Source organism: Capra hircus, chromosome 11 (genome assembly GCF_001704415.2).
Source record: "Capra hircus breed San Clemente chromosome 11, ASM170441v1, whole genome shotgun sequence".
Taxonomy (NCBI): domain Eukaryota; kingdom Metazoa; phylum Chordata; class Mammalia; order Artiodactyla; family Bovidae; genus Capra; species Capra hircus.
The window spans coordinates 70,543,248-70,565,875 of NC_030818.1; the positions used below are offsets into that span (position 1 = coordinate 70,543,248).

A 22,628-nucleotide genomic window follows, 5' to 3' on the forward strand; every position below is an offset into this window, starting at 1 on the left:
GAAATCCATGGAAGGGCAACAGACACACTTTAATCTAAGAGTTGGGGAAGGTCTCGCCAGGAGCCTGCATCCTGACCCCTGGTGGTCTAGGCTCTGCTCATATCCTCTGGGAAGAGGGAAATGTTAAGAAGCCCTGTTGTCTTAATGTTTGTCTTAACATCAGAGGCCCATCATATTCCCCTGGTCCATTCCAGCCAACAGGAGAGCTGCTTCACACAGAGCTCCTATCCCCACCCCCAGTGTTCACCTGGGTCTCTGAGTTCTGCCCTACACCTGGGTCCTACCCAGCAGAGCCCAGCATCATCCATTCTGACAGTCATCCCTATACCCCAGGCTCCTTGCCTAACTGTGTGCCAAGAGCTCTGCTGGACACTGCGAGCAATGAGATGAGAGGCATGGTCTTTGCCCAAGGAGCTCATGGACCATTGGGAGGTAAAGGACTGAAGGCCAGGGCAACCTGTCCACCTAGGAGACATGGGGGCAGAGAGAGCTTCTGGGGGAAGATCATGGTGGGAAGGGGGGTCACATCTTATAGAATAAACAGGCATGTTCCAGGTGTAGACAACACCCATAGGCAGAGGCACAGGAAAGAGAACTCAGAGGGCTGGGGAGCTGACGTCTGGCTGAGAGCAGGAAGTTAATCTAGAAGAGGTGGAGGGGGCTTCCCCTGGGGGTGCAGCTAAGGAGTCCAGATAGTCTCCCACAGGAGTTTAGTTTCAGGCGCAGGAGTGACTGTCAGATTCCTGTTGGATGTCTAACTCCTCCTGATGCCCACTCTCTCACCCCTGGGCCTATTCCTTCTCACCTGCCTGGCTCTACCTCTGCCTCTAAATTAGTCCCAGGAGGGCCACTCTGGTGGCAAAAGGTGCTCTAAGTGGATGAACCCTGATTCACATGTAGCCTGACCCCAACCCCCCTTAAACAGCAGCTACACGGCTGAGACTTCAGGAGCCCGTCTCTACCGGCAGATGCTTCCTAGCCCACGATTTGCCTTCCCCGAGATGTGGATGAGGGAACCCTCCCCATAAACTCACCCATGAGTCCTGCCGACCAAGTAGGGCTCAGTTGCAGCCCAAATGCATACCCCTCCCCACACCCAGGGCCACTGCAGGCCCCAGGCCAAGCCTCCATTCATTTTGGAGAGCCCTAGGGAGACAAGAGCTACTGTACCCGTCCTGGCCAGGCAGCCCATTCTCATACACCACCAGACTTCTTGACACCTTGCGGTCTTTGGCTGATGGAAGTTCATCACCATCTTCTATTCCCTTGAGAAATACACACACACAACATGAGCTGAATGGGACAGCTCTCTGGGGAACTGCCAGATGCTCCAGTCTAGACAGAAACAAGAGGAATAACCCCTTCCACCCAGGAGAGCTTGGAAGGGCCTTGGGGAGCCTTCCAGGGGTCAAGATCCCCACTTAGAAGATGAAAGCAAGAAAACCTAGGCAGGCACAAGGGACACAGGCAGAGAGAGGCAGAACCAGGTCTGAGCACCAAGAAGGAAATTCTGCCCATCAGGCATCATGGATGAAACAAAAGCCTCTAGAGTGCATGACCCCTTCCCTTGACCCGACTGAGGGTTGCAGGCTGCCAGGCTCAGGCCTGATCCCCACCATAGACCAGCTCACACCTCGCCACCTGCCAACTCACCCGCTGTTTAATAGCTGTCATGACCTTCTGCAAGTCATGGGACGGGAGGGACTGCTTCAGAAATGCATCAAACTTTGTGTTTGACATCAAGATATTCACCATCTTCCGGCCATAAAACCTGCCATTGGAGAAAGAACAAGATGAAACAACAGCCACAGGAACGCAATATAAATTTGCTTTACAGCTTTGCATAATTTTTCTAATTATAGTAAGAGAATTTTTAGTACTTTTTCAAATTGTGACAGTAATCCCAACTCAGAATAAACACTGACCATAATCCCACTACCAGGAGAAAACCACTATTAAATTTTTATATTATTTTATTATAGTCATTTTTCTACACATATATATTTTTAGTTGATATCAGAATGTATATATAACTTTTATGCAGCTTTATTCACTTTATCATTGATCATCTCCCCATGTCATCCTTTTTAATGGCTAAATAATATTCTGTTGGATGGCTATACCAAAGTGTATTAACTTTTTTTCTAGCAAGAGACATTTAGAAGTCTGAGAAAGGGTGTGGTGGGGCAATCTAGGAGGGAGGGGTCAATGCTACCTGATAAATCGTGGTGGTAGGGGGGCACCTTGGGTTGGGACTCAAAAGATGAGTGTGTGTGAGCTCAGTTGCTCAGTCACTCAGTCGTGTCCAACTCTTTGCAACCCCATGGACTGTAGCCTCCCGGGCTCCTCTGTCCATGGAATTTTCCAAGCAAGAATACTGGAGTAGGTTGCCATTTCCTACTCTAGGGAATTTTCCCAACCTAGGTGTTGAACCCACATCTTCAGCATCTCCTGCATTGGCAGGGAGATTCTTTACCCTTGCGCCACAAGCCACAAAAAATGAGTAGGAGTTCACAAATGGGATGAGATTAAGAAGGAAGTGGAGGAGAGAGGACGCCCCATAAGACAGTGTGCTCGATCTGCAAGCGTGCGGTTGGAGAATAGCAGGCAGGGACCAGACCCAGGAAGAGAACAGGATAGAGAAGAAGGAAGGTAAGACCCAGTTTAGGGAGATGTGAAGGAACTGGGCTTGAAGCTGAGGAATGACGAGATTTGCACTAAAATCGAAATGTCTCAGGACTTCCTTGGTAGTGGGGTGGAAAGGAAACCACCTGCCAATGCAGGGGATACGGGTTCGATCTCTGGTCCAGGAAGATCCCCCAGGCCGAGGGCAACTGAGCCGGTATGCCACAACTCCCGAGCCGGCACCACAGCCTGAGAGCTGCAACTGCTAAGCTTGTGTGCCTGCTGCCACGCCTGAAGCCCAGTGCCTAGAGCCTGTGCTCCGCAACAAGAGAAGCCGCTGAAGTGAGAAACCTGCACAGCACAATGAAGAGGAAGCCTCACTCGCTGCAACTAGAGAAAGCCCGCACAAAGTAACGAAGACCCAGCACAGCCAAAAATAAATCCATAGACAATTTTTTTTAATATCTCAGGCAGCAATGTGGAAGATGGATCTTTGGGGACCAGGCTGGGTCCAGGAGACCTGTTAGGAGGCCACTATAATAATCCAGGCGAGAGATGCTAAGGCCTGACATAGGCAGGAGGGTTGGGTTAAGTAAGGATAATCAGATTCAAGAGCTGCTAAAGAAGATGAAATTGAAGGGTTTGGCAGCTGATTGGAGGTGGAGCCTGAAGCATCCAGAATTATCATATTCACTCCATCTAAAACTTCATCAATTATAAAGATGCACCGTTAATTTATTTCTGAAAGAAAAACAGAAAAAGAAGACATGGCCAATTTCCACTGCCTTCAGTGACACGGCCCCAACATGTGAAAGCCATCCATCCTTCTTCACGCTCCCTCAGAAACAAAAGTAACACTTCTTGCGGGGACTGCCTGCCTTCCTTAGGTCAGGTAAAGTACCTAATGGTTGCTTTGTAGGAAACTGTGGAATCTGGATCTTTCCTTCAATGATGAATGTTTGCATTAATATCGAATTTATGCCCCAACACTCTATTCCCATGCCTTTTCTCATACACAATAACTCTTCACTTCAATGCCAAAAACAGTGTAATATTTCTAAAGACATTTTAAACAATGATTAAACTCAACAAGTCTCCACAGTGACTTCTTAAAATAAATATAAAAGGCTAACCAGCAAACAAAGTCTCATAATGTAGTTCCTACAACACAAACAGTAATTCAAAGGTTTATATGATGAGAAATGAGGATCAAGTTTGCAACTGTGTAGACTGTAAAACCAAAGTCTTAATTGCTGCCTGGCAACAACTGTGAGATGCCTAGGATTCTAAGATATTAAAATGTGGAGGGAAAAATGAAGTATAACTTCCCCATTTTTAATCTTAGATGACTCAGTAAATAATAGTGACTTTTAATAAGAGAGGGAACATAGCCAGAGAAGCAGCCTTCAGGAGAAGGCAGTGAATTCATTTAGGATGACAGTGGGACATCCCAATGATGGGTCCTGGGGAGGCATCAGAGAGATGGACGGGTGCTCAGAGAAGGAGCTGCCTGGAGGGAGACACAGGGGAGCATCAGAGTTTCGCTGTGACTGGAGCCACAGAAAGTAACGGTGCCACTGAAAGAAAGCTGCAAGGCGGGGATGAGGACTGAAGACACTCCTGAAGCCATGGGCATCTGGGTGAGGGGGGAGATGGGGGAGAAAGACACAGAGGAAGGAGGAGAACCAGGGAGTGTGGCGCCATGGAAATCAGAAGCATAAGGTTCCAAGAAAGAAAATGAAGTGCCATCAATGCCATCCAGTGTGAGAGAGAGGTCGACGGGTTTAGATCTGGAGAGGTATTAGATCTTAACCTCCCTTCCCCCACCCATGATGAAGAGCAAACCAATCAAACCTTCTATTCAGCACTTCCCTGACAATATTCCTCCCTTCAGTAGATGGCCCTTTCACTCACCCCACAGTTCATCTGGAAACCTAAGTGCCATCTCTGATTCCTCTTTGAAATCCTCACCACCAACCTGTGATCAGCTCTGCCTTCAAAATACACCCCAATCCACCCCCTCCCACTTCTGCAGCCCCCAACATGACTTGCCCAGATTCTGGGGTAGCCATCCACCTAGCATCCCACCTGCATCCTGGCTCCTCTCCCCAACTATCAATCCTCCAGTGGTCAGAGAGACTTTTTTTCAAAAAAATTAAAAGACTAGCAAAGATATCAAAAAGCACCCAAATGCATTAGCAATCAGGGAGGGAGCAAAGAAGCAGCAGTGAGCTAGCACTTCTATCCACTAGATGGGTAAAAATGTGAAATCCAGAAACTGCAAGGTTGTGAGGATGTAGGCACCTCAGGGGCAGGGTAGGCGGGGGGGGCCTCCCTGGTAGCTCAGACAGTAAAGAATCTGTCTGCAATGTAGGAGACCCGGGTTCAATCCCTGGGTTAGGAAGATTCCTTGGAGAAGGGAAGGGCAACCCACTCCAGTATTCTTGCCTGGAGAATTCCATGGACAGAGGAGCCTAGAAGGCTGCAGTCCATGGGGTTGCAATCCTGAGGTGCAGTCCTGTGGGAGTGCATGGGGAGGGTGCATGCGTGCGACGCCACCTTCCCGGGTGCACCCTGGGATAGCCTGTGTGAACACACCACCTGGGACACAACACAGAACACAGTGGATGTGTCCTCTGGAGCTGAACCGGAAGCGGTGGGGGCTCCAGACATAACATGTCACAAACTGAGAAGTACGATAAATGAGCCCAAACCGAGCTTTTAAAGACTCCTACCAAAACCCCAACCCCTGACCCATGAGCCGCCCCCGCCCCCCGGCCTGGCCTTGCCTCCTCCCCATCACTGCCCACCACTCCCCTCATTCACCGTGCTCCACGAAGCCTCGCCTTCTCATCATTCAACACCCAACTTAGCCCATCCCAGGAGATGTACCACCTGCCTTTGCTGGGACTCTTGCACCCCAAATCCTCAAAGAGCTGGGCCCTACTAGCCAGTCAGTTCTCAACTCAAATGTCAATCTTTAGCGAGATCTCCCTTGACTCTCAACCTAAAGTAGTCCCTACCTTGTTCTCCATTACGTTTTTGTTTTGCCCCTTATTTGTGTCTAAAATTGTCATAATTATTTACTTGTTTATTATGCAACTAGGAGGTAAGATCCAAGACAACGGGGGTCTAATTTTTCCTGTTCACACCTGTGCTCATAGTAATGAACAGAATACACACCACATATCTCTTGAAATAAAATGAATGAATGGATAGCTTTATAGGGAATGGAGCTGGACCAGGACAGAAACTAGAGCAAGACTGCAGCGGCTAGAGGGGGTGTGAAAGGTGAGGGATGGGAGGCAGATGGTAGGGTTGCAATGGCTAGAGAGATTGGAGATGAGGGTAGTGACCATTCCTTGAGCGGGCCTGGCTCTGGCTGTGGTGGTGTGGAGAGGTGGGATGACAGCTGTAAGGAAAGGACACAACTTTGTCCATCGCTGTCCGTCCCCGTGGCCCTGGGGAAGCTGAGCTGCGTGGGCAAACCCTCAGGGGTGGCTGGCGGCCTTGTCTGCCTGGGCTGGCCAGGTCAGCCGTCCCCCGGGCCCTGCATTACCTGGTGTCCTGGTTGGAGTCCTGCGCCAGTCTCACCAGGTTGTGCACCAGCATGTCTGTGCTGTCTCTCGTGCCTGAGAGGAGCTTCTCGGCACCTATCTGCTCCAGGACAACCGACAGGTGCTCGGCAGTGCACTTCCGGACTAACGGGTTTCGGTGGCTGAAAGGAAACAGTCACGGGCAAGGGCTCAGCCAAGGAATGGGGTTTGGGTGGGGGTGGGGGGGCATCCCCAGACTGGCACACTGGGACCTACAGTTGTGCCTCCACGTTTCATGCCACAGTGGGCTCCCAATTTTGTCCCTCCAGGGCTCAGGGGAATCTTCAAGGAAGACCAGTCCCTTCCTGACAATGGAACTGAAGGCACGTGACGTCCCCAGGCCCACCGCGTGCCCGCCATCCCTGTGCCTTCCTGAGCTCATGTGCTGCCTTTGCCTAAGTTCACGTCTCACCTTTTCTCTACCTAGGATACCCTACCTCTGCCTTCTGAGCCCCCAGACAAAACTAGTACTTTCTGGGGAGGGGAAAAGGCACTGTCCTTTGTCCCCTGGTAAATACAGGGGTACCCCATGGTTCCCAGGGGGCAGACAGCAAGTCTCCCTCTCAGTTGAACCTCCTGTTCCCCTCTGGCATGGTGACCCTTCAGCACCTCGTGGGCATTTACTGTGTGTTCATTGAGCTGAATTGAGACAGGTGGGATGGGAGACTGATGGGTGGTTTCTAGGGGAACCTGAAATCTTACAGGAGGAACCCATCGGATGTCACCTCTTTCTTTTTCACTTCATTCAATGTGAATTCAGTGTGTCCACAGTCCATTGCATTCGGTGACACTGGCCCCTTCCTCCCCACTGGGCACCATTCCACTAGAACACAAAGGAAGCCTTCCCTACTCAATGCGGTCCAGGGACCAGCGCATTAGCACACAAGTCAGAATCTGCACTTTAGCAATATCCCAGGGAGTTCCAATGCACAGCCCTGTTCCAGGTTCCCATGGTTCTTCCTGACAAGAATCAATTGGCCCAGTTTACCATGAGCACACCCTCCCTGCCAGGCTCTGCACTAGACACCTTTGAACCAGGGTCTCCTCAACTCCACAAGCTACTTTTGTCATCATCGTGCAGGTGAGGAAGCAGAGGCATGGGGAGGAATCCAGGAAAAAAAATACAATTGATTTCTCCCTGGTTAAAAACAGCCACAATCAGCACTCAGTCAATGTCAGGTAGAGACAGGCGCTTCCCCTACCCCTCTTTCATGAATCAATCCCTGTACTCTCTTCCCAACAATTTTATTATTATCCCTGGTCTCCTTTTACAGATGAGGAAACAGAAACTTTGGGAAAGTTTAGTAACAATCCAGGCTGTGAACTTAGGTAATGTGGTTCAGGAGTCTGTGGGCAAAGGCCTTCTGGCTGTGACAGCTCACCCTGGGTTCTACCCAGTAGGCCCCCTGGCATAACGGTCAGTAACTGTCTTGTTGGGGCTGAGAGCTGTGTCATCCTGCGGGAGAAAGGGCTTGGGGGAATGCTGGTTTTGCTGTTGGTGTTGGTTTTTGTAAAGAGAAAGCAGATCTGGCTGCAGAAGGGCTCCGGGAGCAGCCTGTCCCCTCCTCCTCGCCAGAGGCCAGCTAGAGCAGATTTTGTGCCTTGCTCTGCTCACGGCCCAGATTTCATCAGAAAGAAGCATCCCTCCCCTGGGTAGAGTGAGACCCGGGCCGAAGGCTGCCTCTGCCGCCCCATCTCTGGGGACAGTACCATGGCCACTTCGAGCTCCCCAGTGTTGAGCAGACAGTAGCACCCATCCCTTCCCAGCTGCGGCCTGGGACAGCTACAAGCTGCCCTCATTATCCCCAGCCTGGCCCAGGAGAGGCGGGAGAGAGGCCCACCGGGGAGCAGGGGCTTTCTCCCCAAGGGAAATGCTTGAGGTACCTGCACCATCTCCCAGCTCTGCCCCTACCCAGTGCCTCTCCCCTTTGCCTCACCTCCCCAGGCTTCCCCCAGTCAGGTCCCCACGTACTAGATGCCCACGGAGGTGAGGGCCACCAGGGAGCGGGCGGGGGTCACGTGCTCCACCATGGCCCCCAGGGACCGGTTGGCCGCCCTTTGGATGAACCCGCTGGTGTTTGCCATCTTCTGGAGCAGGCAGCGGGTGATCTCCTCGGCCTCCTGGTCCATGTTCTTCTTCAAGGCCCGGAAGAGGTCTCCCAGGGTGCCGATGGCCAGGCGGGACACCTTGGAGCGGAGGTTGGTGACCTTGGAGAGAGATAGGCGGGGGACCTGCAGGACTGCTGGGCCCTTCCAAGGGCTCCAACACATAGGAAAGAGGAACCTTGCACCAGCCCTCCTGTGGCCCCCACCCCCACCCAGGCCTAGGCCTCGCCAAACTGGAAATGGAAACTCTGCAGTAGCTCTGGGCAAAGCAGTCTCATTTTTTAAAAAACACCATTACTTTTATTATCATCATAATTATCAATCCTACTATTGTCATTACCATCTGGAATTTGTACAACACTTAGTCTTGAAAGCACTTCTACAATTAATGTTTAATTTGATCTTCACAAGGCCCCCCAACGGGGACAGTCTACTCCCAAGGATAGGGGGCATTGCCTCCGCTTGTGATAGAATACATCTTATTGTCCATCTGGGCCCGGCCTAGGCCAAGCCCTAGCCTCACAGGAGAAAGGATTTGGGAAATGTTACAACTGCCCACAAGTTGGAGATCTAGCCCAGAACACTCCATCCCTCCTCAGGTATTCTAAGTACAGAGGACAACGCAGGGCTGTGACAGATCTCAATACCCAGAGATTAGAAATAAGGAAACTCCAGGCCTCAATTTTCCAATCTAAGAAATGGGTGTCTAGCTACCACCTCCATGGCTGAGAGCAGAGAAATAAACAGGGATGCCCTGGGAGCCACGGGCCCCTCTGCAGCTGCTGTGTGACCAGCACTAGCAGTAGCACCAGGGAAGGGGGACTGGCTGGGGGTCAGGCAGAGTACACAGGACACGGGAGCCCTTACCTCCCCCGTCACGGCCAAGGACACATCATGTAGCCTCCCGGTGAGGACCTCCGAGTGACAGGCTGCCAGGCGCTGGATGCTCACCAGGCCCCTCTCCTTCATCTGCCTGAGAAGCAAGTCCAGGCCCTGTCATAGGTGGCTGGGGGAGGGCACTCTACACAGGGCACCCACACTGCCACCACTCCCGCCACAGCGGTGAGGGATTGGATGGCGTCAGCGGCAGTGTCCTGGTGTCACAGCCAGGCTGAAAGGCCAACAGTCCAATACCGGCCATTTTACGGGGTCCATGACCCACCCCAACCCAGGATGGAGGCTCACCTCCACAATCCAGGCCTAGGCCACCCACAGAGCCTGCGCCTACAAGAGAAGGCTTTTGAACATGAGGACTGAAGGAGGCCTTCCCACAAATGGGACCGCAAGTCATCACTTTGCTCACGACCAAGACTGGTGGCTCTAGTGGTAAAGAACCCGCCTGCCAATGCAGGAGACATAAGAGATCTGGGTTCGATCCCTGGGTTGGGAAGGTCCCTTGGTGAAGGGTATGGCAACCCACTCCAGTATTCTTGCCTGGAGAATCCCATGCACAGAGGAGCTTGGCGAGCTACAGTCCATAGGGTCACACAGAGTCAGACACGACTGAAGCGACTTAGCACACAGCACACAAGACTGTGTGGGGGAGGAACACCGGAGCGGGATGAACTTGACTTAGAGAAAGGAAGGACGCTGACCTTCCTCGGGCCTCCATGGAAGCGTTGCAGCGTCAGATTGTACTTCCTAGGCCCGGCTCTGGGGCACCACAGAGCTGCGCACAGGCCTGTTGGCAGCCCAGGACAGACACTGGCCGTGGGACTCACATGCACACCCCCGCCCTCGCCCCCCCCCCCACAGGACCAGGATCTGCAGTGGGGGTGAGGCACAGGGCAGGAGCTCCTATGCAGCCCCACCCCACCCCACCCCATCACAGGGCACACGGGCTGTTTCCTCACCAGTCACTACTCTCCAGGCACTGCAAGGCATCCACCAGCCCCAGCTCAGGGTTTGAGAAAGGCCTCCACTCCCTGAAAGCTCGAAGATCCGTCTCTTCCTCCTCTTCTTCCCACTCAGGAGACCCCAAAGTGAGAACCGCAGGTAAGGATTGAGCTGTAAGAAAAGGAGAGGAACAGGGGGGGTTCACCCAGAAGACCTGAGGCCTCCACAGCATGGCACTGAAGCCACCTTACTGAGAAAGGGAAGACGGGGTGGGGGGTCTGCAGGCTGAATGGACTTGTGAGGGGTAGAAGCCAGGGCCTCGGTTGCACTCCCTGGGGAACCATGGAGACCACCTAACTCCAATCTCTTGTTGACCGTTTTTATCCCTACCATTGCTAACCTGATTATGATAAACACACTGGCCTGTGACAGACTGCTTGATGTCATGTGCCCAAACCCACCCAGCTGGTAATTCATCCCTAATCCTGCCCTGTCTGTGGCTGGAGGTGAGGCCAGCAGTTCTATCAAGGAATGACTCCCTGGCTCTAACCTTGTCTCCACCCAGGAGCCTGTGTTATGACTTCTCCTCCTCCTCCTTCTCCCCAATTCTCCATCCTCTGGTGAAGCCAGGGTCCCCCCGACAATCCCTCAGCTCCTTCATTAACTGAGCAGGACTTGAATCCAGATCTCTCACTTCCTGCCTAGTTCTCTGCAGAGGTTCATCTTTAGGCAGCTTTCACAGTGCCGTACCCAGGAGGTCCAAGGCAAGAGTGAGCTGAGGGTTAGTACTCTCCTGAAAGCCAAGACACAAAGACCTCATTCATTCCTGGATTCTCGTCTCAGCTTTGCCAATGGATCAAGAGTCATCAGCCACAGTCTAAGTCCCTATGAGCCACCATCACCTTGAGTGATCTTGGCTGACCTTGGGTGACTTTGAGTCTCTGGGTCTCAGTCTGTTGTCTATAAAAGAAGTAGCTTAGATTAGGAAGACCAATGTTTCCCAAGTACCAACCATTCAGTTACCGCTTCCATGAGTTTTGGGTTTTTGTTTTTGTTTTTTTTTTTTTGGCCATATCTCTTAAGTACTTGTACCCTTATTTATTGGGTATTTTCCTTCAACTCACTTTTCAAACCCTGCTGCTGCTGCTGGAGAAGGAAATGGAAACCCCTAAATAAGTTTATTTAAGGGAAAGTTATATCACTACCATAATTGGTAAATGATTATTTGTCATAGTGTGTGATAAATATTTACAGTCAGAGTAAACGAATATTATAAACTCTTGCTACAAAGTGGCAGTCAGTTTCTGATGTTTCTAGCCAGGAAGAAGATCTCTTTGTTTAGAGAAGAAACTCGAAAGTCTTAGTAAGGTGTTAAAAATTAGCACCAGATTAAGACTTTCTACTTGATGGTATCAAAAGAATAGAAAGAGAATGAAGTAGAAAGGTGAGCTGGTGTTATTTCTAGCACCCAAATGATGCTCTATTCTCCCACCAATGTCTTACAATATCCTATACTTAAAGAAACTCTGAACCAAGTTGGTTGTTTTCAAATGTTCTTTTGTAGCAAAATCTTTTCAAATGAAATCCCACATAGAGCCCTAATATGCCAAAAGGGGAGGCAAAATAGACCCTCCCTTGGTAGAATGGGGACAGGGCCTCCCCTTGTCCCTTGGGACCTTCCTGAGTGTCCCACGAAACCTTCAGCTCCTCGCATCCCAGTCTGTAACCAGCCCTGTCCAGCCCTGACATTTTATGATGCAACAGGCAGGAACCCAAGATTTTCCCAGAACCCTTTTCTCCTCTTCCAGGTGTTTCCAGATATTTCCAGAGGCTGTCGTCAGCATCTGTGACCCTGGTGCTCTGGCAGGTCCTCTAAGACATGCCACACAGGTTGGGCACACCTGTCCAGCCACCCACAATTCCCTTCACAACAGGGCTGGCCCATAGACACACTACTGTTCCTCTCTCTGGCAACCCCGGGCTGCCCCTTGTTCTAACAAGGGCAACAAGCAGGAGCAGAGCAGCAGAGGTCACCCTCGCCAGGCCCCTAAGCATCCAGGACAGCATACCGGGAGACGGATACGCGCCCCCACCAGTTGGTGTGGGCCCCACCTGAAGCATGGCGGGCAAAGCTGGGTTCCTGCTTGCTGATGGGAATGCTGGGCAATGAGGCCCGGCTGGCCCGCTTCCTCAGGATGACACCAAGGTTGTTCCTGCGGGGGCTGCTCAGCCTGGTGGGCACAGACAGGGTCCTGCTGCCCCGGAGGGGAAGGAGGCCTGCGGAGGCAGAGAAAGTCCTTGGACAGAGCCGGTCCTGCCTGGCCCCAGAGCCCCCCTTTGGAAATGGGCCCATCGGTGAACTACGAGAGAGCAAATGTGACTCCCTGCGCAGTCTCAGGATGGAGACCGTGTGGATGCGGAGTGTGGAAATGTTCTCTTCTTGGCCCAGATGTTGGTGAAAAAGTGTCCCCAGCCTGAAGGCACCTTCCCCAAATACCCAGTACCTTCCTTCATCAAGGTCCTCCGGGAGCCCAGGCTCTGGGAAGTGAGCTCTCTGTCCCTCTCCGGCTCCTTTGCCCTGCGGAATAACTCCATCTCCTTCATCTGCTTCAGCCTCATCCTCTCCTGGGCAGACCTGGCAATGGTGACCTGAATCTGGCACAAGGTCAGAGCAAACTCCGTCACCTTGTGGACCTAACTGCGCTTTCTATACCTTCTTCATTCATTCAGTCATCAAGAACATGAGTGGCTCCTGGGTGCCGATAGCTGTTCTGAAAATGATCAAAAACACAGAGGCCTTGCTCCCAAAGAACTATGTGGAGTGGTGAGATGGCAGCAAACAGACCAGCCTCTGATGTCAGGCAACCATGCATGGGAAGGAAAGTAAGGGACACGGGGTGATGGGGTTTGTTTCAGGTAGGGCGATCTCAAGGCGGTGGCATTGAAGCAGAGACAGAAACAAAGTAAGGAGCAGACTCCGAGTCTGGGGGCTGCTGGGTGTGGCTGTGAGCCTCAGGGAGGACGCTGGTTTGTGTGCCCAGAGTCAGAGGCGAGGCAGGACACAGGTCAGGAGTGGTGGGGGTGGGCAGGAGCCTCGGCACACTGGGCCTGGCGGTCCATGGTGGGGACTTGGGCTTCTCCTCTGAAGGACACAGCAAATCCCTGGAGGTTCTGAACAGAAGAATGACATGATCTGATTCCCTCTTCCCCACCCCCCCCCCCCGCCTTTTCTTTTTTTTTGCTGGCTAGGGGGATTCTCTAAGTATTGTTCTTTATAACTTTTCATTTTGACAAAATTAAAGATTCACAAGAAGTGGCAAAAATAGAACCAAGAATTTCCACGTGGCAGGACATGGACTAGGATAGCCAGAAAAATGATAGAATGACCGGATTCTGGACAAGTTCAAAAGTAGAGCCCACGGCTTTGGCTGATATATGAGGTGTGGGATAAGAGAGAGACAGGAGGTGGGATGGGCCTGCGATTTGGGATCAGAGCAGCTGGAAGTCTGGAGCTGCCTTTTACTGCCATTCACAGAGAGAAGACACTGGGAAAAGGAAGTTCGGGGATGGGATGGGTGAGAATTCAACAGTTAAAATCTTGGATAAGTTGGAAATATAACTAGAGGCCTAAATGCAGATGTTGAGTATCAGTGCTATATAAATGCAGGCATATAATTTAACAGCTCCTGGAGTTCAGGGGAAGGTCTGGGCTGGAGAGGGAGATTTGGGAGCCCTCTGCATAGAGGTGGTACCTAATGCCATAGGTCAGGATTCAGGTTACAGTGGTCAGTGTAATTAGACAAGATGCTAGAGGTGTGAGTTCTGAGTGCCATCACATAGAGGTCAGGAAGACAAGGAGGAGCCAGCAAAGAAGGACCAGGAAGGATGTAACTGATGTAGTCAGAGAAGCAAGAAAGAAGCAGCCCTGATTTCCATTCCTTGGTGGGGAATTCAAGAAGGATGAGCCACAAAAGTGGGCAATGGGTCAAGCTGAAAGAGCACTGCGACTGCGGCACGTGGGAAGGTGGATCCACCAGTGCCTCAATGCGGTGATTTCAGTGGGGCTGCAGGGATGAAGCCTACTGGCCCACGCTCAGGAGAGGACTGGTAAAGAGACAAGGCAGAGTTTTTGCTTCGGTTTGGTTTCCTTAAGATGAGAGAGAGCTAAGATGCTCGTGGGGATGATCCAGTTTCAAGGAAATTATTGTTGATGCAGGAGAAAGACAAGTGCTAGAGCTGGGATGTCAGATGGATTGAGCTAGAACATTAGGAGAAGGAAGTGAGCAAATGGACTGCGTGAGGTTGAGATGATGGCAGGGAAGATGTTATTTGCAGTGCCGAGGTCTACGGTGTGACCATGGGAGTGAGTGGCTAAGGCAGGTAGAGGATGAGATCATTTCATGGCCCGGAATTATTCCTCCTTTGCCCCATGGTCTGTCACCATTGCTGGAGAGGGAGGATGTGGTACCTGGACCTTATCAGCATCACTGGATCCCACAGCACCTGCACATAGCAGGCTTTCAAGATCCGTTTATTGCACCCTTACATCTCTGTTTCAAAGGAAGACCATAACAGTGACTCTGCACGTATGTATGCATGCATCCAGATAGTCACGATGGCGTGATCACTCACCTAGAGCCAGACATCCTGGAATGTGAAGTCAAATGGGCCTTAGGAAGCATCACTACAAACAAAGCTAGTGGAGGTAATGGAATTCCAGTTGAGCTATTTCAAATCCTGAAAGACGATGCTGAGAAAGTGCTGCACTCAATATGCCAGCACATTTGGAAAACTCAGCAGTGGCCACAGGACTGGAAAAGGTCAGTTCTCATTCCAGTCCCAAAGAAAGGCAATGCAAAAGAATGCTCAAACTACTGCTCAATTGCACTCATCTCACACGCTAGTAAAGTAATGCTCAAAATTCTCCAAGCCAGGCTTCAGCAATACATGAACTGTGAACTTCCAGATGTTCAAGCTGGTTTTAGAAAAGGCAGAGGAACCAGAGATCAAATTGCCAACATCCGCTGGATCATCGATAAAGCAAGAGAGTTCCAGAGAAACATCTATTTCTGCTTTATTGACTATGCCAAAGCCTTTGACTGTGTGTGTCACAATAAACTGTGGAAAATTCTGAAAGAGATGGGAATACCAGACCACCTGACCTGCCTCTTGAGAAACCTGTATGCAGGTCAGGAAGCACCAGTTAGAACTGGATATGGAACAACAGACTAGTCCCAAATAGGAAAGGGAGTATGTCAAGGCTGTATATTGTCACCCTGCTTATTTAACTTATATGTAGAGTATATCATGAGAAATGCTGGGCTGGAGAAAGCACAAGCTGGAATCAAGATTGCTGGGAGAAATATCAATAACCTCAGATATGCAGATGATACCACCCTTATGGCAGGAAGTGAAGAAGAACTAAAGAGCCTCTTAATAAAAGTGAAAGAGGAGAGTGAAAAAGTTAGCTTCAAGCTCAATATTCAGAAAACTAAGATCATGGCATCTGGTCTCATCACTTCATGGCAAGTAGATGGGGAAACAGTGGCTGACTTGATTTTGGGGGGCTCAAAATCACTGTAGATGGTGACTGCAGCCATGCAATTAAAAGACACTTATTCCTTGGAAGGAAAGTTATGACCAACCTAGACAGCATATTCAAAAGCAGAGACATTACTTTGTCAACAAAGGTCCATCTATCAAGGCTATGGTTTTTCCAGTAGTCATGTATGGATGTGAGAGTTGGACTGTGAAGAAAGCTGAGTGCTGAAGAATTGATGCTTTTGAACTGTGGTGTTGGAGAAGACTCTTAGAGTCCCTTGGACTGCAAGGAGATCCAACCAGTCCATCCTAAAGGAGATCAGTCCTGGGTGTTCATTGAAAGGACTGATGTTGAAACTGAAACTCCAACACTTTGGCCACCTGATGCGAAGAACTGACTCATTGGACAGACGCTGATGCTGGGAAAGATTGAGGGCAGTAGGAGAAGGGGACGACAGAGGATGAAATGGTTGGATGGCATCACCTACTCGATGGACATGTGAAGTGAAGTGAAGTCGCTCAGTTGTTTCTGACTCTTTGCGACTCCATGGACTATAGCCTACCAGGCTCCTCCCACGGAATTTTCCAGGCAAGAATGAATACTGGAGTGTGCTGCCATTTCCTTCTCCAGAGGATCTTCCCCAACCAGCAATCGAACCCAGGTCTCCCATATTGTAGGCAGACGCTTTACCATCTGAGCCACTAGGGAAGTCAATGGACGTGAGTTTGGATAAACTCTGGGAGTTGGTAATGGACAGGGAGGCCTGGCGTGCTGCGGTTCATGGGGGTGAAAAGAGTTGGACACGACTGAGCAACTGAACTGAATTGAACACATGCATGCTCTCTGTCCTGTCTGACTCTTTGTGACCCTATGGACTATAGCCCACCAGGCTCCTCTGTCCATGAGACTCTCCAGGCAAGAGTACTGAAGTGGGTTGCCGTTGCCTTCTTCAAGGGATCTTCCAGACCCAGGGATCAAACCAGGGTCTCCTGCAACTCCTGCCTTGGCAGATGGATTCTGTTACCACTGAGCCATGTGGGAAGCCCAATGACTCCCCAAGTTTCACTAAATTCATCCAGGCTAGGATCTGTATGAATCATCTGGATCAAGGTCACCTTAGAAGTACAAGGTGTTTGTCAGCCTGTGAAACACAGCCTTTGGCTGATCTGCCTCTGAGTCAGCTGCCTCTAGGTTGCTATCTTGGGTGCTGGTTCAGATTACTTGGTTTGGTTCACCTAAGCCCTTCTGCCATCTCCCCCACATCCTGCTTCCTTCTGAACCATGTGTGACCTCCTTCTGTCCTCGCCTCCTCCCTCAGCCCCACCCCTCGGCTCCCTGCAATACTCTCCCCTTCACCTAGGCCCCCTCACCTCTATCCTTCTCCTTTCTTTCCTCTCTTTTTTGCCATAGCCTTCACCCCAAACCCATCTACAGGTTCCACCCTTAAGGACTAGAGCAGCTGCCTCAGGGTTCCTCCTTGCTTTCCTCAAGCCGCTCCCACACTTGTGTATTTCAGAAGCACGTGTGCCTTCAGCCAGTGGTGTGCTCTGACCCCAGCTTCCTCTCCCCTCGCTTTCCAGGTACCTTGGTCCCACTCTCCTTCTGGTCCTCTTCTTTTAACAAGGGGTGAGCTTCCTGGGCATGGCTGAAGGAGAAGGATGTCAACATCGGAGCAGACTGAGATAAAGGCAGAGCAGGCTTCTCAGAGGCAGCAGACCTGTCTCTGACAGGCGGGATCAGAGGTTTTGGCTCTGAGGAGTGGAGAACAAGAGTCAAACTGAGGACGCCCAGCACCTGAGGGCAGCAGCCGCTGGGATTAAGGCTCTGCAGCCCTGTGGTTGGTGGAACATGCAACTATCTAAGCCCTCCACCCTCAGTGCCTCTCCCCTGTGCTGCCTTAAAAGGAAAGGCACAGGTTAAGTTCACTCCACACAGCAGCACTGGCAGGAACAGAACAGGCTGCCTGAGGACCAACACCCTCCCCCTCTCATGCATCCGTCCGTGCATCCATCTATCAACAATTACTGCACACTTTATTCTAAGACTAGGCTGGGGGGGGTGGGGGGGGTGGAGAGGAGCGTGGGCAGGAAATAGGGGCAGACCTGTTATCTAAGAGGTTTAAGATATTTCCTGAGAATGTAAGTCTGTCTTAACCGGGAGGCATGTACTTCAGAAAGAGGAAAAACAAAATGAGCCCATTGATCATGATACACTACCATGCTCCTATCTGAGACTATAACACCGCAGGAAAGAGCCAGAGAACTAACGCCAGCCCAATGCCCTCGTTTTACAGATGGGAAAGTTGAGATCCGGTGACCTTCAGATGCTCTCATGATTAATAATATTCAAATTCATTTCCAAATGGCATCAAATCCATAGTATATCTTTGTCATTCCGTGCTTTCCCAATTGATAGACTTTAAGAGCATGTTTCTTGTTTTAGGGACAGTGTGGGGGTAGGTCCATTAGTTTTTCTTTAATGAAGGCAATGTTAACCAAGTTCTCCTGCTCACAAAGTTTGGAGTTCACTGGCCTTGAGAGAACTTGCAAATCAGGGCTCCTCTGGGAAGGGGGGCCACCACCTGGGGCTGCCTGAGGCTGGAAAGGGTGTATTGAGTCTGGGGATCTGGCAGGGCTCCTGGGGACCCCCAGATCTCTGTCTGGCCCCTGCCTTCTACCAAAGATCCCTCCTGGGAGGAGACTCCAGAATCAAGAGGGAGGAGGGGTGAAGCCTCTGTCTGCCGGGAAATAAAGCAGGGCCGAGGGCGTGGGTGTCCAGGGGCCAGCTCACCAGAGCAGGGACTGCGAGAAAGCCCTTAGCTTCAGACACTACCACGTGAACGCTAACTACAGGCCAGACATGGTGCCCACATTGGGAGGGGCACAGCTGGAAGGTCAGAGAACTTCTTGAGGACTCTGCCAGTTTGTAGCCCTCTTTCGCCTATGCCTCCAAGAGACCAAGAGACACCCTGGAAAGCCTTGTCCAAGCAGCCTGGCCCCTGCCCCCAAGGACCCGGTTCTCAAGCAACACCTGGTGGGGAAGACAGGGGAGTAGCTCTAAGCTGGCGTCCCCTGGCCCCAAACCCCCTTCCAGTGCTCTCAGGAAGCTCTCAAGGGACACTGGGTGCCCGTGTGTGTCACACTGTACTGCCCCAGTGCACCCTGCCGCAGCCTGGCCAGAGAGGGGAGACTGGCCACAGCAGAGGTTTCCATGCCAGGCCTGCCTCTCAGGCCCAGCTGGGCATCCTAACCCTGGGGCCTTGTGGGCAGCAGCCTCCCCCTGACCAACTGACCCGCTGCTGAGCTGATTACAGGGTGACCTGCCCGGAAGCTGGGCAACAGTCCACCCGCTCCTGCCAGTCAGCAGAGCAGCTGCCGCCAGCCCCCCAGGCCTGCGGCCCAGGGTACTCTGCCCATGTCCCCTCACTCGACCTTCAATCCTCCCCACGAATTAGGTCATAGGCTGGAGAGCCTCTCTGAGCCCCAACCACCTGCCTCACTGCCAGCGCAGCTGGCTCTCTTCCCCTTCACCCAGGATCGGCTGACCAAGGGATTCAGGGGATGCAGTTTAGTTTCTCACTCTGTCTGGAAAGAAATCCTCTATTTGCTTAGACCCACGCGTCTCCTGCACTGGCAGGCGGGTTCTTTACCACTAGCACCACCTGGGAAGCCCAGGGACAGCCACAGGATGGGACAAAACCCCGCCTTTGGAGCCGCAAGGACCTGCTCGCTTTCTGTGCACTGAGCCTTAAAAGGCCCAGCTTGGTGACCCTCAGTGCACCCCTTCCTCTATCAGATGGGACAGCACCGTCTCTCTCAGCTGGGCCATCATGAAGCAACCTACGCTGGTGGAGGGTAGCACAGAGCAGGGGCCACCCTCCCTGCCACCAGGGCGACTTCTGCTTCCCCCTCCATGAAATGAGGACAATGAGTCTAAGAGTACCCAGATCTCCTCTAGCCTTAATTCTGATCCCATGATCCAACCCAGGAACCAGAGAGTCAAATAACAAACGGAAGGGTGCAAGGCGAGTACATACCCAGAGATCTAGGGGTCTTCTCCTGAGGCCCACGCTCCCGGACCGATCTTAAAAGAATGGGGGAGAAAAAAGCACCATGAGAGACGGCAAGCAAGAGCTCCTGCTGCGCTATCTAGCAAGCAAGAGCTAGCTCCCAGGCTAGCTCCAGGATGGGGTGACAGCTGAGAGGGGGATGAGACAGAGGAGGCTGTGGGTGCCCCTGTGAAGAGGTTCTTGGCCAGGTGTTCAAGGCAGCAGGAGATGCAGCTCCTTCTGGACCTGAGGGTGACTGGCAGGCTTGGTCCAGACAAAGCTCAGAGCCCTGTTTTCTGGCTGCATAGACCATTGATTCCCCAGGAAGCCAGCCTCCATGAGTAAACCACTTAGTCCAACAGGAAGCCCTGTCCCTGCTGTGTGCACAGGAGATGGGGGTGAATCTCCTCCCAGCTCAGGACAGACTGACTTCAAGTCCTCTCCCAACCCATGAGAGCTCGGGGACCCACTCCTTTTCCCCTCCAGGGCTTAGAGGGAATGACCTCCTTTGCTGATAATGGGAAATCACCACTGCTTTGTAGGAGACATTCAGTTCAAACTGAGCACAGGAATGAAAGATGAGGCATTCCTGGCACTGGTTTTAATTGCAGTTTTTAAAATAAACAGTACTGTTTACTCATTCATGTATGCATGTTGTTGCTTCAGCCAGGCCCAGCTCTTTGCAGCCCCATGGACTGTAGCCTGCCAGGCTCCTCTGTCTATGGGATTCTCCAGGCAATAATACCCGAGTGGGTTACCATACCCTATTGAAGATATACTGTGCGCAAAGCACTGTGTAGACACTGAGAATACAGCATCACTAAGACAGGTGGTGATGCATTCATGGGCCTTACATTCCCAGGAAGACCAGATATGCATTATCTAACATGGACTTGTCTCTTCTCCCTGGGAAACGCGTAGACAGCAGAAGGCTCTGGGGGGCTGACCGGGTGACAAGCCACGAGAACTGGGACACGGCATCCTGTGCTCTGGCCTCAGAGTTTTCACTCAGCAGGGTGACCCAGGCTGGGATGGCTGTAGGAGAGCCCACCTGAGTGCCTGCCCAGATACAGGGGCTCCTACTGAGGGGACCTTGGAGGTCAGGGGACCGGAGGTCTACAGGAAGGGCCAGAGCTGGGACAACCAAGACTCAGAGTTGCTCCCTGGGACAGGCACAGCCTCCTAGGTCAGGACCCCCAGGGAGGGCTTGTGTGGCTTGGAGACCATAGGTAAACACCCCAGGGCACCCAGCCAGGGCGCTAGGTCTTTGCCCATTGGAACCCACCACTAGGTCTTTGCCATTGGAACCCACCACTAGGTCTTTGCCATTGGAACCCACCACTGCCCAGCTGTGCCACCAGGGCTGGGGGCAGAGGTGAGCAGGGGAGTCCCTTTGGTGGTTCTGGCTAGGCACAGAGTGGGCACGGCGCACTGGTAAGCCTGGCGCTGCTTCCTCCCTCAGACCCGACCACCACCGGCTCCTGGCCCACAGCCTCGCCCCTTTGACCTCAAGCTGGACGCTGTTTTCCCTTCCCCTCTGAGCAGAGGATGTGGCCTCAGGGCACATGGCTCAGCCTCCTTCAAGCTGTGGACCTTGGCAAACCTCTCCTTCCCTTCTCTAGAGACCCATTAGCAGAAAAGACAGAGGCCAATGTCACCCACACCCAGAGAGCCTTCACTTTTCTCCTCACAGTGTTCCAGCCCCTCCTCCCTCTTCTGAACCCCCACCATGACCTGAGGTGGTCCCACCAGGCCACACGAAAATGATGGAACAGCAAAGCTCTACCTGCATCCACAGTCTTCTCCACGCACCTGGCCAGACATCTGGGCATCAACCAGTGTCCCCAGCAGCACAAGTTGAACCCACTCACAAGCTGCCACTCCACTGCCCCAAAGCCTGCCTCTCCTCCTAATTCCCTGTCCTGCTGAAGCTACCACCATCTGTCTGGCTGTTTATCCAGTAACTCTGGCATGGCCCTCAGCTCCCTACCTGTTTCATCCCACAGCCATCCAGTCACCAAGCCCCTCCCTCACTTCTTCACTTTCCGAGCCCCTCTGCACACTGAACATTGCAGACCAGGTGCCCACAGCCTCTGCCCATTCAGGTGCCCACAGCTTCTCCCCTGGGTCCCTGAGGCCACCAGTGTGCACAGCCCACGCCACACTGCCGTGGCCAGAGTGGCCTTCCTAAATCAGATCTGACATCACTTCCACACCAAAAAGCCTCCAGTGGCACCTCACTGCTTCAGGGTAAAGCTCATACTCCTCAGTTTAGCACACGGGCCTTTCAGCCCTGCGTACCTCACCCCCCGTCACACACAGATACGGTGCTGCTGGAAATCTAGCCTTGCCCTAAATGCCTCAGTCAATCATCCTTCCCAACTCTCCCTCTGCTCCATCTCACAGACTCTGCCTCAGCCTTCAAAACCCAACCAGCCTCACCTCCTCTGAGAAGTCTTCCTGGCCTAATTGAAATAGTTTTCCATAGCGCTCCTCAGAATGAGGGGCAGCCTTCTACCTTAGTGTTTACCTCATTGGGGCTTTTAGTCAATGGTCTGCTAGTAAATTTCTCTTATGAGCTCCCAGAACACAGAGGATGTCTTGTTTGGCTTTGCTTTCATACCGCCTGACCCAGTGTCTGGCACAGAGTGGTTCTTAACAGTGACTCAATGGTTGCACGGACACATGGCCAGACAGACGGATGGAAGGACGGATGAAATGGTAATGGAGTCTCCCTTCCAGCCATTAGCTAGCCTCACGGAGTCAATGGAGAGAAATCCATGTCACAGCCTGACAGCAAATAGGCAGATACTTCAGATAGTTATCTGCCTAATCCACGCGTGATTACTCCATGGCAGTTAACATGGGAGCTTGA

The 22,628-nt window shown here is 51.9% G+C and overlaps 1 protein-coding gene across 3 annotated transcripts in view; it reads right to left on the bottom strand.

Annotated features, from left to right (window-relative positions):
- FAM179A (family with sequence similarity 179 member A) overlaps positions 1-22,628 on the bottom strand; it is a 45,307-nt gene that overhangs the window by 17,072 nt on the left and 5,607 nt on the right. Inside the window, exons 6-15 of one of the 3 annotated variants that reach the window (XM_018054771.1) lie at positions 19,742-19,788; positions 17,290-17,456; positions 12,668-12,818; positions 12,276-12,440; positions 10,181-10,334; positions 9,195-9,300; positions 8,194-8,429; positions 6,185-6,343; positions 1,654-1,771; positions 1,171-1,265 (exon numbers count right to left, since the gene is read on the bottom strand). In XM_018054771.1, the coding sequence (XP_017910260.1) occupies positions 1,171-1,265; positions 1,654-1,771; positions 6,185-6,343; positions 8,194-8,429; positions 9,195-9,300; positions 10,181-10,334; positions 12,276-12,440; positions 12,668-12,818; positions 17,290-17,456; positions 19,742-19,788 (1,398 nt within the window). The remainder of the gene's footprint in view (positions 1-1,170; positions 1,266-1,653; positions 1,772-6,184; positions 6,344-8,193; positions 8,430-9,194; positions 9,301-10,180; positions 10,335-12,275; positions 12,441-12,667; positions 12,819-17,289; positions 17,457-19,741; positions 19,789-22,628) is intronic. The other 2 variants (XM_018054772.1, XM_018054773.1) reach the window with 2 other exon arrangements.